This window comes from Papio anubis, chromosome 7 (genome assembly GCF_008728515.1).
Source record: "Papio anubis isolate 15944 chromosome 7, Panubis1.0, whole genome shotgun sequence".
Lineage (NCBI taxonomy): Eukaryota > Metazoa > Chordata > Mammalia > Primates > Cercopithecidae > Papio > Papio anubis.
In genome coordinates, this window is record NC_044982.1 from 128,523,910 (window position 1) to 128,538,562 (window position 14,653).

Here is a 14,653-nt window from a genome sequence, read left to right on the forward strand (position 1 = left end):
ATTCTTTTAAGAAAACCTCATGCCTTTCAGATAAAATGTAAAGAAATGAGAATTGAATAAAATCCAGTCCAGAATTAACCTCCTGATACCAAGAGAAATGCTGTAGTTGAATAGGGTTGCCTTTCTTAACACCAGTCTCCAGGATAACGTGACTTTTTTTTTTTTTTTTTTTTTAAGACGGAGTCTCGCTTTGTCGCCCAGGCTGGAGTGCAGTGGCCGGATCTCAGCTCACTGCAAGCTCCGCCTCCTGGGTTTACGCCATTCTCCTGCCTCAGCCTCCCGAGTAGCTGGGACTATAGGCACCCGCCACCTCGACCGGCTAGTTTTTTGTATTTTTTTAGTAGAGACGGGGTTTCACTGGGTTAGCCAGGATGGTCTCGATCTCCTGACCTCGTGATCCGCCCATCTCGGCCTCCCAAAGTGCTGGGATTACAGGCTTGAGCCACCGCGCCCGGCCAATAACGTGATTTTTAAGACATCCTATTTTTCGTTAAAATCCATTTAGATGTCATCCACTAGATTATCTGAATTTAATCTGTGTTTTCAACCAGTACTGCATGTTTGGAGATCATCTCTTTGCTAAGTTACTACCTTCTATTTGGAAAACTTACACATAAAAACTGTATCCTAAATTAACCACCCTTAAGTCACTTGGAATTCTTTTTTTTTTTTTTTGAGACGGAGTCTCGCTCTGTCACCCAGGCTGGAGTGCAGTGGCGCGATCTCCACTCACTGGAAGCTCCGCCTCCCGGGTTCATGCCATTCTCATGTTTCAGCCTCCCGTGTAGCTGGGACTACAGGCGCCCGCCACCATGCCAGGCTAATTTTTGTATTTTTAGTAGAGATGGGGTTTCACCGTGTTAGCCAGGATGGTCTCGATCTCCTGATCTCGTGATCCACCCGTTTCAGCCTCCCAAAGTGCTGGGATTACAGGCGAGAGCCACCATGCCCGGCCTGTCACTTGAAATTCTATTGACAATTTTAGTTGACAAAGATTACTAGAAAACTTTTGTATTTTTCAGAAAAGCTAGCAGAATTGATAATGAATATTTCATTCCGAAGTATAATTATTAGAACGTCCCGAGGGGCCATGATGGTTTCATTTGCATTCATATGAGTATGGCCTCATATTTAATTGTTTATCCTTTGGAAGGGAAGGATCCTTCCTTTATGTATTGGTAAAATGGAAAGGTTTAACACCCTGTTTTGTAACTTCCTTAGATCACTTTTCATTCCATTAGGAGAAATTTTGAAAGAGGAGTGAAACTGACCTCTGAGTCTCTAAATATTCATTGTGATATAATTATCTGTATCAAAAGCATTCGGAGAAGGGGGATCTTGACACCATGTCGGAGGAATGCTAAAGAATATCATTTTTTTATATTTAGATCGCTCATGGCTGCAAGAAAAGGTAAAAATTGAAAAACTGCAACAGAAAATTCAGCTAGCTCTTCAACACGTCCTACAGAAGAATCACCGAGAAGATGGAATACTAACAAAGGTGAGTGCCAAAGGCTTCTGGTTGGCATGGCCTGAACTATCCCTTGGCACAAATCATGCTGCCAGTATGGTCATGTAAGTCATACGACCAATTCCCAAAAGTATCAGAAAGCAACAGGCTACCAAAAAGAAATAAATTTCCATTTCAGTAAAATTCTGTTGAGCCAAAACTCATTATTCAGTCTAAATTATACTTCTTATCATTGATTACAAAGTGTCCTGCAACAATAAGGCAATATAGGAAAAAAAGTTACATTCTAGAAATTCTCTTCCATCAAAGTTGGACATAAAGCAGAGTTAATATTCTGCACTGACATAAATTAGAAAAGTAATCTTTGAATTTATTTATTTTTTAGAGATAGGGTCTCACTCTGTCTCCCAGGCAGGAGTGAAGTGGCCCAATCATAGCTCTATGCAACCTTGAACTTCTGGGCTCAAAAGATCCTCCTGTCTCAGTCTCCTGACTAGTTGAGACTACAGGCGTATGTGCTACCACACTTGGCTAATTTATTTATTATTTTTTGTAGAGATGGGTATCTCACTATGTTGCCCAGGCTGGTCTCGAACTCCTGGCCTCAAGCAGTCTTCCCTCCTCCACCTCCCATAGAGCTGAGATTATAGGAGTGAACCACTGTGCCCAGCCTATAATCTTTGAATTTAGAAAGAAGTTATAAAGGACTAAAAGACTTAATCAGAATGACCATATATACTAATATTAGTTCCACTTCCATTAAATTCATTAGTCATCAACAGTAAATGACTGCTGCATTTTTGTCAATTTCCCATCACTACTCTGTATTCAAAGCATAAGGTTGCATTTTTACCTATCATTATCTTTCACAATAAAAATGATTGTAATGCCATTTTTTTAAATGTGCTAATATCCGTCAGTGCCACTGCTAGTAGTATGTATTTGGTCTTAGAAAAATCAGCCCTGTTCTTTCTTATTTTATGTATTTTATTGTGTGAGATGATGTGAGAGGTTTTTGGTTTTGTTTTCTTGTTTATTTGTTTGCTTGTTTTTTTTTTTTTTTCTCCTTTATAGTTATGTTAGATCAGAAAGGGATAACTGGGGGTTAATTGCTGTTTTTGCTTTTGATTTCGCACCTGTTAGGTCAGAAAAGGGTAACTGGGGATTAATTGCTGTTTTGCTTTTGATTTTGCACCTGTTAAATGAGGACATGGGGCAGGAATGAGAAGTGGAAGGGAAGAGCCCTGTCAGGAGCTTCACTCTCTTCTCCATCTTTTTGCCCAAATGCAACGGTACCATTATGATCTCTGATTATAAACAGCACTTAACATGTAGACAAGATCTGGTGAAAACATTTCCTAGAGAAGGTTATTCTGGGTTAAAATAATAAGCAGTTTGCCTTTGTGAGGTGCTGTGGAATCTGAAAGTAATTTTGCAAATGGTGTCATTACCCTCAGCTGGTAAATGGTCAATGCTGGGACCTCCATCCAGGTCTTCTGACTCGATTATTTTGCTCAGACCCAGCATTGCTTTATTACAGGCAAAACTTCTTATCGAAAAGGAACTTGTAGTTATCGGAGTTGACTAGTGCCGGTTCTGCATAAAATGTGTAGAGTATGCCACCATCTCTGGTTGCAGTGCCCTCACTACCCACCCACTACTGCCCTTCACCCGCTTCTCTATCACCAGACATCTTCTTTTTGCACAGTGGTAGAGGGCAGGGTTCCAGGAAGTAGAGAGAAGGCATCTTGGAGTAGAAGGAGAAGTCAAGAGCCTTGGGTTCTGTATTAGTCTGCCGCTGACAAGCTGTGCCAACTTTTGCTTATGAACATCTTTTCTAGTTATTAAATTATTCATCTCGAAAATCATATTTAATGTATACTTGGCATTCTATGACATGACTATATCATCATTTATTTATTTATTTATTTATTTTAAGAGACAGAGTCTCACTCTGTCACCCGAGCTGGAGTGCAGTGGCGCGATCTTGGCTCACTGAAACTTCTACCTCCCGGGTTCTAGCAATTCTCCTGCCTCAGCCTCCTGAGTAGCTGGGATTACAGGCGCACACTGCCATGCCTGGCTAATTTTTTTTTCAGTAGAGACAGAGTTTTGCCGTGTTGCCCAGGCTAGTCTCTAACTCCTGAGCTCAGGCAATCCACCTGCCTCAGCCTCCAAAAATGCTAGAATTACAGGCGTGAGCCACCGCGCCCAGCCATCATTTATTTTTACCAATCCTCTGCTACAAGATGTTTAAGTTGCTTTAAGGGTGTTTCACCATTATAAACAATGTCATAAAGATCATTCAGATTCCCTGATCTCTGATGCTCATACCTGTTCTTGCCTGACAGTGTGTCCTTTCTTCCACTTACAGTTAATATGCAAGGTGTCTACATTAAGAGCCTTATGTGGACGACATACAGAAAAGCTAATGGCATTTAAAGCAATATACCCAGACATTGTGCGACTTCATTTTCCTCCATTATACAAGGAGTTGTTCACTTCAGAATTTGAGCCAGCAATGCAAATTGATGGGTAAATGTTATCACCTAAGCACTTCTAGAATGTCTGAAGTACAAACATGAAAAACAAACAAAAAAATTAACCGAGACACTTTATATGGCCCTGCACAGACCTGGAGCGCCACACACTGCACATCTTTTGGTGATCGGGGTCAGGCAAAGGAGGGGAAACAATGAAAACAAATAAAAGTTGAACTTGTTTTTCTCATGCATATGATTTCCATTATGCCTACAGATATGGACCCTTTTTCTGTCTTGACTTCTTGATCGTTGACCTCTGTTTACAACAGAAGGAGGGTACTAAAGTTGGAGGATTTCCTTTTCTTGTAGCTCACTGCCCACAGACTTTCTACAGAGTCAGCAATCTGTCAGTAACAACAGAGTCCAGCAATAATCGGTGACTGGTGTGCATAGCGGAGGTTGCGGCATTACTTTGCACAACTGGCTCTTTGTTTCATGAAGGAAGTTTTTATTTTTTCACCGATTATTGCCAGTCCGCAGGATGGCATGAAAAGGGTCCATAGCAGTAGCAACAATAGCATTATAATATATTACAGGGTAAATGGGCATGAAGACTATATATAGCTAAAAGAGATATTGTTTATATATTGTTTTAAGTAATATAAAATGTAGTTACTGGTGTAGCTTTTCCTGTTGAATTGATAAGGCACTTTCATTTTGCACCTTTTTCTTTAAATTAAATGCTAGCGTGTTCACTGTCGTGTCGCATGTGCACCAGAAACACAAGTTTAACTGAGAAGGCTTGGAAGGTACGTCGGGAGGTATTTATGCTGCTGTTTACAAAATTACTTTTAAAAGACTGGCTGGTCATATCTAGAAATCACCACGTTGGATTTTTTTTTTTAAACATGTGAATTTGGAATGAGAAATGGAACTCTCCCTAAATTATACTTTGCTTTTTGGTAAGTTTAAGGATAGATGTGTTTATGCTTCATACAAAGTTGAATGATTGATTGGCGCGGTGGACGTATACCATCATGCTCTTTTTTTGTTTTGTTTTGTTTTTAAAGCTTTTTAAAATGCCACCTCATGGAGGCAAGGGAGGGGAAGCTCATTTTACACAATTCAGTAGTTAAATATGGACTCGCTCTCAACTTGGAATTCTTATGCTTTGAGAACAAATCAATAACCAGAATATTTATTGGAATCTAGCTTTTATTATAAGAAGGACCCAAAGATTGTATCTTGAGCAAACGCACACTCCCCATGTGAGGACATGAAGCATTTACTCTGTGAATGTTTAAATGTTCTTGGTATAATCTAGGAACCCTGTGAGTTTATCTCAAAGTGAACTGATTCTAGATTTGTTGTCAATAGATGCTATAGGTTGCTCTTCATATTTGAAAAACGATGGATAGGAGGGTGAGGGAAGCATAGAACGTTGAACCAGTTTCTCTTATTTAAATATTAAATACTTTAAGCCTTTAAAGTGAAGTTGATGCTAGCTGCAAACATTTACTCTTGTATTTATCTTCACTAGGAAACTGTGGACTGTAATTTATTTTATTAAATATTTAGAAGATTATTTGGCTTGTGTGTTCAGGTGAGAAATACTGAGTTGTTTTTGTTTAATTTCATGGTTTTTTTTTTTTTTTTTTTTAATAATCCCTAGTAGGGGAAGGGGAAAGGAACAGCCTGATAAACAGGTGTGCATATTTTAAAAACAAGTGACCTTTTGGGAATGTAGGCATTTAGACGATTATTTTAGTCGCACTAGGGGTGGGATTCAAACTACTGGTCAAAGACCATTTTGTACAGAAAAGGGAACATCTCCGATGGGTGTTAAGGTAGGAGTTTCCACACAGCCCTTTATGTCTGAGAAATAGTCTCCTCTGCCATTGGGGTCCCTGTGGAATCTTCTACAGGAACTGCAGCTCTTCACGTCATGCTGGGTTACCAGCATGGGCTTCCCAGAGCACTTCACTCTGTTTCTAACTCCACTGACTTTTCTGACTTGTTTCCTGAGGGACTTGGAAAAGGGGAAGGTATTATTCACACAGATGTGTGTATGAAGCCTAAATAACATCCAACTTTTTTTTCAAAAACATAGTAAGAGTTTAACCATAAATAGAAGATAAGAGTAATATTCCTTTAAATTTCTTACAGGCATGTAAAATTTTATGTGTTTATAGAGAGATGCTAACTGTCAGCATATAGTATTTATATTGGGGCAAGAAGGGTTAAATCAAATCTTTAATTTAAGTAAGCATAGTTCCTTTAAAGATCAATAGTATTTATACTCTGAAAAGAGTACCAAGCTTAGTTCAGTTATTTATTCATCCATTTTTTTTTCTATTATTTCTCCTTTGAGGGGAAATGGTGTTTTGTTTTTGTTTGAGTTTTGTTTTTTTGGTTTTTTGGTTTTGGTTTTGTTTTGTTGTCATTCAGATTCACTAAATTTGGGGATGGTTTTATTAAAGTATATTAACTTCTTTTTAACCAAAGCTTTCTGAATATGACCAGCCTCAGGTGCTAGCGCATTAAAGAGCAACTAAACCTAATTCCAGTGTCCATTTGTGAAATAATAAAAGCTAATTAAATTTCTCTAAGGGTGAGAGAGAACATAATGTTGAACTTAAAAGAAATTCCTTTTCCCAGAAAGGATTCTGCATGTAGCTACAAACAAACAAACTCATGCTCTAACCTCAGTAATAGTCATGCCATGGTGACATTGCTTTTATGGTAAACCAAGATAGGTAATATGATGCTTCTTCCCAGGTGTTTCTGAAAGGAAAGCAGGGGTGGAGCTTAAGAGCCAAGTCCACTGATTGACATAGTGGAATGGAATAGTAGACAGAGACATGCTCCGTGAAACAAGAAAACAACTGACTACTCTTTGGATCGAAGTTGGGATCTGATGTTAAACAATAAATTCAGTTTAAAAAAAAATATGGAGCTCAGAAAAGGATGTGAAAAACTTTGTATTTTCCTTTCTTCATTATTATAAAAACACCTATGTGACCTATAAAATACTTGGGTGATAGCAGAACAATTATCCTAAATAGTTCTTATAATTAAAGTTTACTAAATTTCAATCTCCAATATTTTAAGGATTAGAACCACATCAGTGTCAGCCCCGCTGCTATAATGCCTTTATACAATTTTTTTTACATAAGGCAAATAAGGCTTTTGTACAAAGCCTGAATACCTTCTGTTCCACTGGTGTCCAAATGGTTATTATATTGTGAAAAACCTGGCCTTGGTCACAATGCAAACAAAAGTACAGTTGAAAGTGCTTTTTGGACAGTTTGCAAATTGTGTTAAAGCTATGGATTTTTTTAAAAGTGTTCAGCATCTTAATTTGTATTAAAGCTATGGATTTTTTTTTAAAGTCTTCAGCATCCTAATTCACCCTTTCTAACTTAAGAAAAACGTGACTTAAGACACTGCTTCTAAGTTTGGTTGTTCTTTATAGTGTGGATACCCAGTTATCTGTGAGCATATGGGGGTGGGCTGAGAGTCAGGTGAGGAAGGAGTGTGTGTGTGTGTGTGTGTGTGTGTGTGATTTGCATGTGTATGATGTGTGTGCGTCGGACCGCTTCTAGGCTACTAAGTGTCAATGGAAAAGAAAATGTATTCAAAATACTTAAATCAAAACTAGAAGATGGGGAAAAAAAAAAAGATTTATTCTATACAAAGCCTTGTCTGGACCACTTTAGAGAGACTTCTATTTTTTTAACCCTTCTATAAATATTTGATGGCACTTGAAATATTCCTGCAATAAAATGTGATTTGTGTAAAGAAAAAAAGATTTTGTAATGTGAAACAAAGAAAGAAAGTAATGTAATTTTCTAAAAAAAAAAATACAAACAAACAAACTTTGTATTATTTTCTTGATGGAATTTGTCTATCTGTCTTTGGAAAACTTTTTATTTCATTGAATGTGCCATAGTAGAAATGTGTGTTTTTAGTTTTAGACTAAGGAATAGCTAGCTGTTGTGTTCCGACATTCCAAAATGCAAAACCTAGTAGTATCTTTCATGAAAAGGTTTAAGTAGTATGTAAGCTTCTCTCATTGTTGCTTTTTTGCACATGTTCTTCATTCCTCTCTAGTGCAATATGTACATAGAGCACTTGCGGGTGTACCTTGATCCCTCAGGGAAAAATACATATTTGTACAGTTTTTTGGGGTTTTTTTGTTTTTTGGGTTTTTTTTGTTTGTTTCTTTTGCCTTTTGTTTTTGGCTAAGGAATGTCGATCGAATCACTTCTTATTGTCGAGGGGCAGCCAGATAATAATCCTAAAGCCACTGTTTCAAACATTGATTGTTTAAATCATATGTCCTTCCAATGCTATTATTTTAAGATAATAAAAAGTTATTTTCTGACAGTTCTTTGTGCTGATTGGTGAAAAACAAGGGTAAATAAGCACCTTATAATTGACTTACTGTGAATGACAATCCATCTTGATATCAACGATAGAAGCCCTATCATTTTGGAGTTGGGGTTAAGAGTCAGAAACAATGTGCTCAGGGATCTCCTAAAACTCTTAAAACAGGGTGGCCAGTACTACTGGGACAAATTGTGTTTTTTATTATTAATAATAATGATAATAATACTATCCCTCCAAGGCACAAGTGAACTATATAGAACTGCGTGTGTGTAAACTCTTTACTCTTGTCTCATTTTGTTGAGTTCAGAACTTGATGTGCTCTTCAGTCTTGTGTTTCAAAACACTGAATAACTTCCAAAGCAAAGTTATGCCAGTGTGTTCAAAAGATAAATAGATAATGTACCAGCAAAGAGCATCATTCAAAGTATAGTCCTTGCATATTCCAGTTACCATTTCTCTAATAATTAAAATATTCATGATAAATATATATATAGCATCATATGTTAAAATCTATTTCAAATTCTACATATTAAGGATGAAAATTTTTAAAACCAGTAATAAGAGGAGAGACCTGCCTATCAGTATAGTGATATAGGTAAAAGATAAACTACAAAATACCAGCAATTAACTATTGTTTTAATGTGTTCTCCTCTAGAAGCAAACCAAAAATTCCTTCATGGAAAACAATTCTTACTTCTACATGTGTAGTTTATATCTGATGCATTACAAGAGCTAATGTTTAAAGACAAAACAAAACCTGCCTGTATGACAGCAGCACCTCGAGCCAACATTTAGTGTTACATGTTATTATTTTTTTATCATATTCCACATATTACTTTCCATAAAGTCAAAGAAGTTCAATGTAATTGTTGGCTCTGATTCTTCCATCTTGGGATACACATTCACAAGAAGATTTATATATTTTCTTACTATGACAGAGGAACGTAATCTGGGAAAACTTCCCATGTCTATAAGATGAAAAGGATACCTTTACCATGTTGTTTTTGATAATAAAGAATATGGAAACCGGTAGAAATCTCTCCTCTCTGTGTGTATTTGTATATGTGTGTATACACACACACGTTATTGACATTTTTACATAACATGTGATTGCCTCTTCTTATAAAGTTATGATATAGAACCCCATGAAAACAACTTCATATTATAGATCAAGTAATGTGCCCAGAAATGCAATTGCAACAGTAAATCTTGATCTACTGGTAATAGTCTATGATACAGGTCTTCTATTCTGTACCTAAATATAATATTAGTAAAGAGGTTCAATCAGATTTTATTATAGAGACCTTCCTCTTGCTATTTATTTTTAAGAGATGAGAAGACTGACTAACAATGTCTCCACAGTGCAATTGGTTTCACTTCTGGATCTGTGTGTCTGTCTGTGTAGGTGAGATCAGTGTTGTCAGGCTCTCAGAATAATTTTTAAAAGAATCCAGAAGCCTGACTTCATACCAAGTAGCCATCCTAGATGGGCAGGGGGGATCTCCATGTTCAATCAAACCCTCAGAACTTAGAGCAATAAATACATTCAGTCATTTATGTATAAATGAATGACAGAATATTCAATCCAAATAGAAACAACCTTTTTTCAGTGATGCAACATAACATGGAGTCTTATATTGAGAAAGTGAATATGAATATTTTAAATAGATGCCTAGAAAATCTGTGTTTGCTGTTTACATTTAGTGTACTTTGCCACATTAGCAGTACCACACTTCTTTTTCTTTCATCCTTCTAAGAACTAATGAGAGATAACTTGCTATTAGCTTTGACATGCTGCACATGCCATTATGTTGTTCTCTAAGAACAACGAAATTCTCTCCAGTGTTCATGTGTGATTCCTTTTTCATCATTATTACTTTAATGTGGATGAATACTATTTCTAGGAACTTGTCACTGAACAGATTGCATATGTAAATGCAGATAATTCTTCAGCAATATAGTGAAAATGATTTCACAAAAAAAAAAAAAAAATCCATATGTACTGTATACATCTTCCTGAATCCAAAATTCTCTTGTTATCCACACAGTCTGAAATCTCATATTAAACAGTGGTAAATTTTTAAACATTAGGACATTAGCTGGCTGCTTCTATAAATGTACCTGTACTGTCTGCCTGCTCCTTTTGTGGAGATGTGTTTTTGTATTGGATGTTTGGGCCAATGGGAGGCTTCAAGCTACAACATATTTTCCCAGTTTAAATAATATTTAACATATGACAAACCCCAGACAAGGCTTTTAATATGTATAAAGAACTGCAGTGTTAGGTGGTTTATTTGCAAACCGTTTTCAATGTTGTCCATTTTTATGGCACCTTTAACAATATTCTTGTTTCCAAAGTACAAAAAAAATAGGTTAAATAATCTAGCCATAACTGAATGTCAAGCAATAAAACAAATGACTTTTGTGCATAGACTTAAAAAATACAAATTTTAGACATCTGCATGTAAATGCAATCTCTTGTTTACTGCTTTCTTCAACTTGAGCAATCGATTCCTTATTTACTATTAACTTAAGAACTTGTAATGGCCTGTAAACATTTTCTCTCTTACTCTTCTTTCAAATTTACCTGTCCCTGCTTTTGAGTCATAATATTTAATGTTGTTCTGCACATCTCTATACAGTTAACTTTTTGGCTTTCATTCTGTATAGATAAGAAAATGTTATATTATAAACAGCCTACTCAGTGCAAATATTTATCTGTTTATCAAATCCACAATATGCTGTATAATACCAGTTTTACTATATAATCTATTTTAGACATAGCTGTTTAGAACTAGAGTGTGCTATTTTTGTGTTTTTCTGATGTGTGGTGCTAGACAAGTTACTTTTGTGAACAACAAAAAATATCCCTTTTATTCCTAGACAATACCACCTTTGGGTCTTGTTAATTTCACTGAGTATAACTATATATTTGTATATATATACATATATATATATATATCTACCTATGCCCAACTGGCAGCTGTATCAGAGTGCTGGATTTGGGACATGCTTTTCTCTTTAAATACATAATATCGTTATATAAATTATTCTAGAGTGTATTTAATTAGGATAAAATTACTTCCTTAGTATGGATATTTGACATCTATAGGGTGAATTTGTTTATAAATATGGCTATATGGAAACTTATTAGGATTTACTTTATGTTTGCTACTTGGCTTTATAGCATATCTCCTAAGCTGAAAAATAATTTGCCAGGCCTTCAAGATCCTAAAGAAACTTGTTTAATGGAGTAATATACTTTTTTTTCTTATTAAGGAATTATATTATGGGCACCTAACAGAGTTGTATTCTTAGCTCCTATTATAGATAATAGGCATTTATATAAAATATCCTAGATGGCTTGATGGCAGAATAAACCTTTCCCCTCCTACCTGAGTCATGAGAAGGATGGAGACGTCCTCTGCCAGAACATGGGCCATAAAGCAAATTCGACACAGGATGTTCTGTTTCAATATAACCTCAACCAGTTCCATGAACTGAGTGAAGGACCTTCATTTTTAAAGTTATTTAATAATGAGCTTAATTAAGCCTTTCTACGCATTCTCCCAAGATCTATTGGCATTATTAAAAAGCAAAGTTTATCAAATATCTAACTAAGGATGTAGTTAACCTTATTAAATATTGATTAGAATTGTTCTGTAATATTACTGAATTTGTAAGATCTTTAGCAAAGATTTTTGAGCAATTTATAAATGTAGAGCAAATGTTTCTGTTTACTGCACTTTTTGTAATTGAAGGTGATAAATTCTCAAGCCATGATTATTGGCTTCCATGCACTGCATATTTACCCACAATTCTAGACATTTTCCATTTTTGTGGAAGAGTTGCTGTTACCTTAACTATAAATGCAATTGTGTGGTTAATGAGAGCTAATGCTAGTAGTTAACCTTTTAAAGTGGATTGGCTACAGTTGAGGGAGAAATCTCTTTTAATATAAATCACATCATTCCTTAACTGCCTCGCTTGGAAAGAGATTGAAACCTTTTTTTTTTAAAGCACCATTTAGCATCCTAAGCTTCCTGAGGGTAGAGATTGTATGTATCTCTTTGCGTCTGCACAATGGCTAGCACAGGTCAGCATTTGACAATTGTTAAATGATAACAAGTGTGCCCCAATTAAAACTTTTTTCCTGGGTTGTTTTGTGAAAATTATAAAGTAAGCCAAGCCTTATGGTTAACATTCTCTTCTACAACCAAGTATTAAAGCCACATTTAAAAAGACCACATGAAATGCTGATTCTAACTGTGTGTAGGTCTTGAGGATGAAGCACACAAATTTCACAAACCTCTGTGTGAGTAAACAAACTCAGCCTTCTGTAAATATACATGCAAGTTTGGAAACAGTAATACTGTACCTATGAATATATGGTCTGTTTTGTGTACAGTATGTAAAAACTCCTTTTCTGCCACACTAAAAATGCAAGCCATTTATGGGAATCCTAAAACTAGTACCAAACTAAAACTTTGCTAATGATCTTTATTAGAGGATCATCCAACTTTCCACTTACCTTGGGTTTTCTTTTCAATTCACTCTTACAGTAGTCTGCTTATTTCCAGCTGTTTATTTTATTGAGTCCTGAATTTAAAAAAAAAAAAATATTTTGATTCATTTTGTAAATACAAGCTGTACAAAAAAGAGAGATTTAATGTTGTCTTTTAAATACTCCAATTTTCATTCTAATATGAATGTTGTTATATTGTACTTAGAAACTGTACCTTTAATATTACATTACCTTTATTAAAAGTGCATTGAACACATCAATTTTAGATGTGCTTTATGTACTGTTATCCTATAATAAAACTTCAGCTTCTAATGGAACATTTGCCTTTTCTTCTTTTTTCTTGGTTATTGAATTGGACTGTACATAGTTTCCTAGCTTACATGTTGCCTCTAGTGAAGGGTCTAGGATAGACTCTGTAAGTATGGTCCAGACTAGCAGCACGGCATCTCCTGCGACTTTGTTGGAACTGCAGAATCCCAAGCACGCCCCAGACCTACTAAATCAATCTGCACTTTTATAGGATCCCAGGTGATCTGTATGCACATTACAGTGTGGGAAGCACTGGTGTATAGTACAGCACTTTTTTTTGGTTTGTTTGTGACGGAGTTTCTCTTTTGTTGCCCAGACTGGAGTGCAATGGCGTGATCTCGGCTCACTGCAACCTCCACCTCCCAGGTTCAAGCAATTCTCCTGCCTCATCCTCCCAAGTAGCTGGGATTACAGGCTTGCACCAACACACCTGGCTAATTTTGTATTTTTAGTAGAGACTGGGTTTCTCCATTTTGAGGCTGGTCTCTAACTACTGACCTCAGGTGATCCACCCACCTCGGCCTCCCAAAGTGCTGGGATTACAGGCGTGAGCCACCATTCCCGGCTTTTTTTTTTTTTTTTTTTAGACGGAGTCTCACTCTGTCACCAAGCTGGAGTGCAGTGGCACGATCTTGGCTCACTGTAACCTCTGCCTTCCAGGTCCAAGCGATTCTCCTGCCTCAGCCTCTCGAGTAGCTGGGACTACAGATGTGTGCCACCACACCCGGCTAAGTTTTGTATTTTTAGTAGAGACAGGGTTTCACCATGTTGGTCAGGCTGGTCTCGAACTCCTGACCTCATGATCCACCTACCTCGGCCTTCCAAAGTGCTGGGATCACAGGCGTGAGCCACTGTGCCTGGCCAGTGTAGCACTTTTTAAAAAATTATTGGCCGGGGACTTTTAAAAAAAATATTGGGTGGGCGCGGTGGCTCACACCTGTAATCCTAACACTTTGGGAGGCCAAGATGGGCAAATCACGAGGTCAGGAGTTAGAGACCAGCCTGACCAACATGGTGAAACCCTGTCTCTAGTGAAAATGCAAAATTTAGCCAGGCTAGTGGCACGCGCCTGTAGTCACAGCTGCTCGGGAGGCTGAGGCAGGAGAATCACTCGGACCTGGGAGGCAGAGGTGGCAGTGAGCCAAGATCGCACCACAGCACTCCAGCCTGGCGACAGAGCAAGACTCCACCTCAAAAAAATAAATAAATAAAAATTATTTGCTGCCATTTTGCAGGGAAAATATGTTTAAAAGGATCAGGCAACGCTTTTGATCAGAGAAGGCAAAGAAAGTATTAACATGTGAGATAACACCCACTGATTGACAGTCACTCTTGGAAACGCAGAATTGAGAATTCTGAAGTTGCTTCCTATCTCAAAGGAAAAGGGTGACATGACTGATCAGTCCTATCTTCCCTGAGTGCAGGAGAGAAATCCTGAATGCACAGTATATTTTGTCATCATTGCTTTAGAAA

General features: G+C 36.9%; 1 protein-coding gene and 1 long non-coding RNA gene across 5 annotated transcripts in view; one reads left to right on the forward strand and one right to left on the reverse strand.

Annotated features, from left to right (window-relative positions):
• Positions 1-12,949, reverse strand: part of LOC108587064 — a 74,461-nt gene extending 61,512 nt beyond the window's left edge. For both annotated transcript variants that reach the window (XR_004185430.1, XR_004185429.1), the window contains exon 1: positions 12,878-12,949. This is a non-coding gene — a long non-coding RNA (uncharacterized LOC108587064). The remainder of the gene's footprint in view (positions 1-12,877) is intronic.
• The window catches only part of RORA (RAR related orphan receptor A), a 739,218-nt gene extending 726,030 nt beyond the window's left edge, over positions 1-13,188 (forward strand). For all 3 annotated transcript variants that reach the window (XM_017961629.3, XM_003901009.4, XM_031669252.1), the window contains 2 exons: positions 1,389-1,501; positions 3,846-13,188. In XM_017961629.3, the coding sequence (XP_017817118.1) occupies positions 1,389-1,501; positions 3,846-4,010 (278 nt within the window). In that variant the 3' untranslated portion in view covers positions 4,011-13,188. The remainder of the gene's footprint in view (positions 1-1,388; positions 1,502-3,845) is intronic.
• The last annotated feature ends 1,465 nt before the right edge of the window (positions 13,189-14,653 follow it).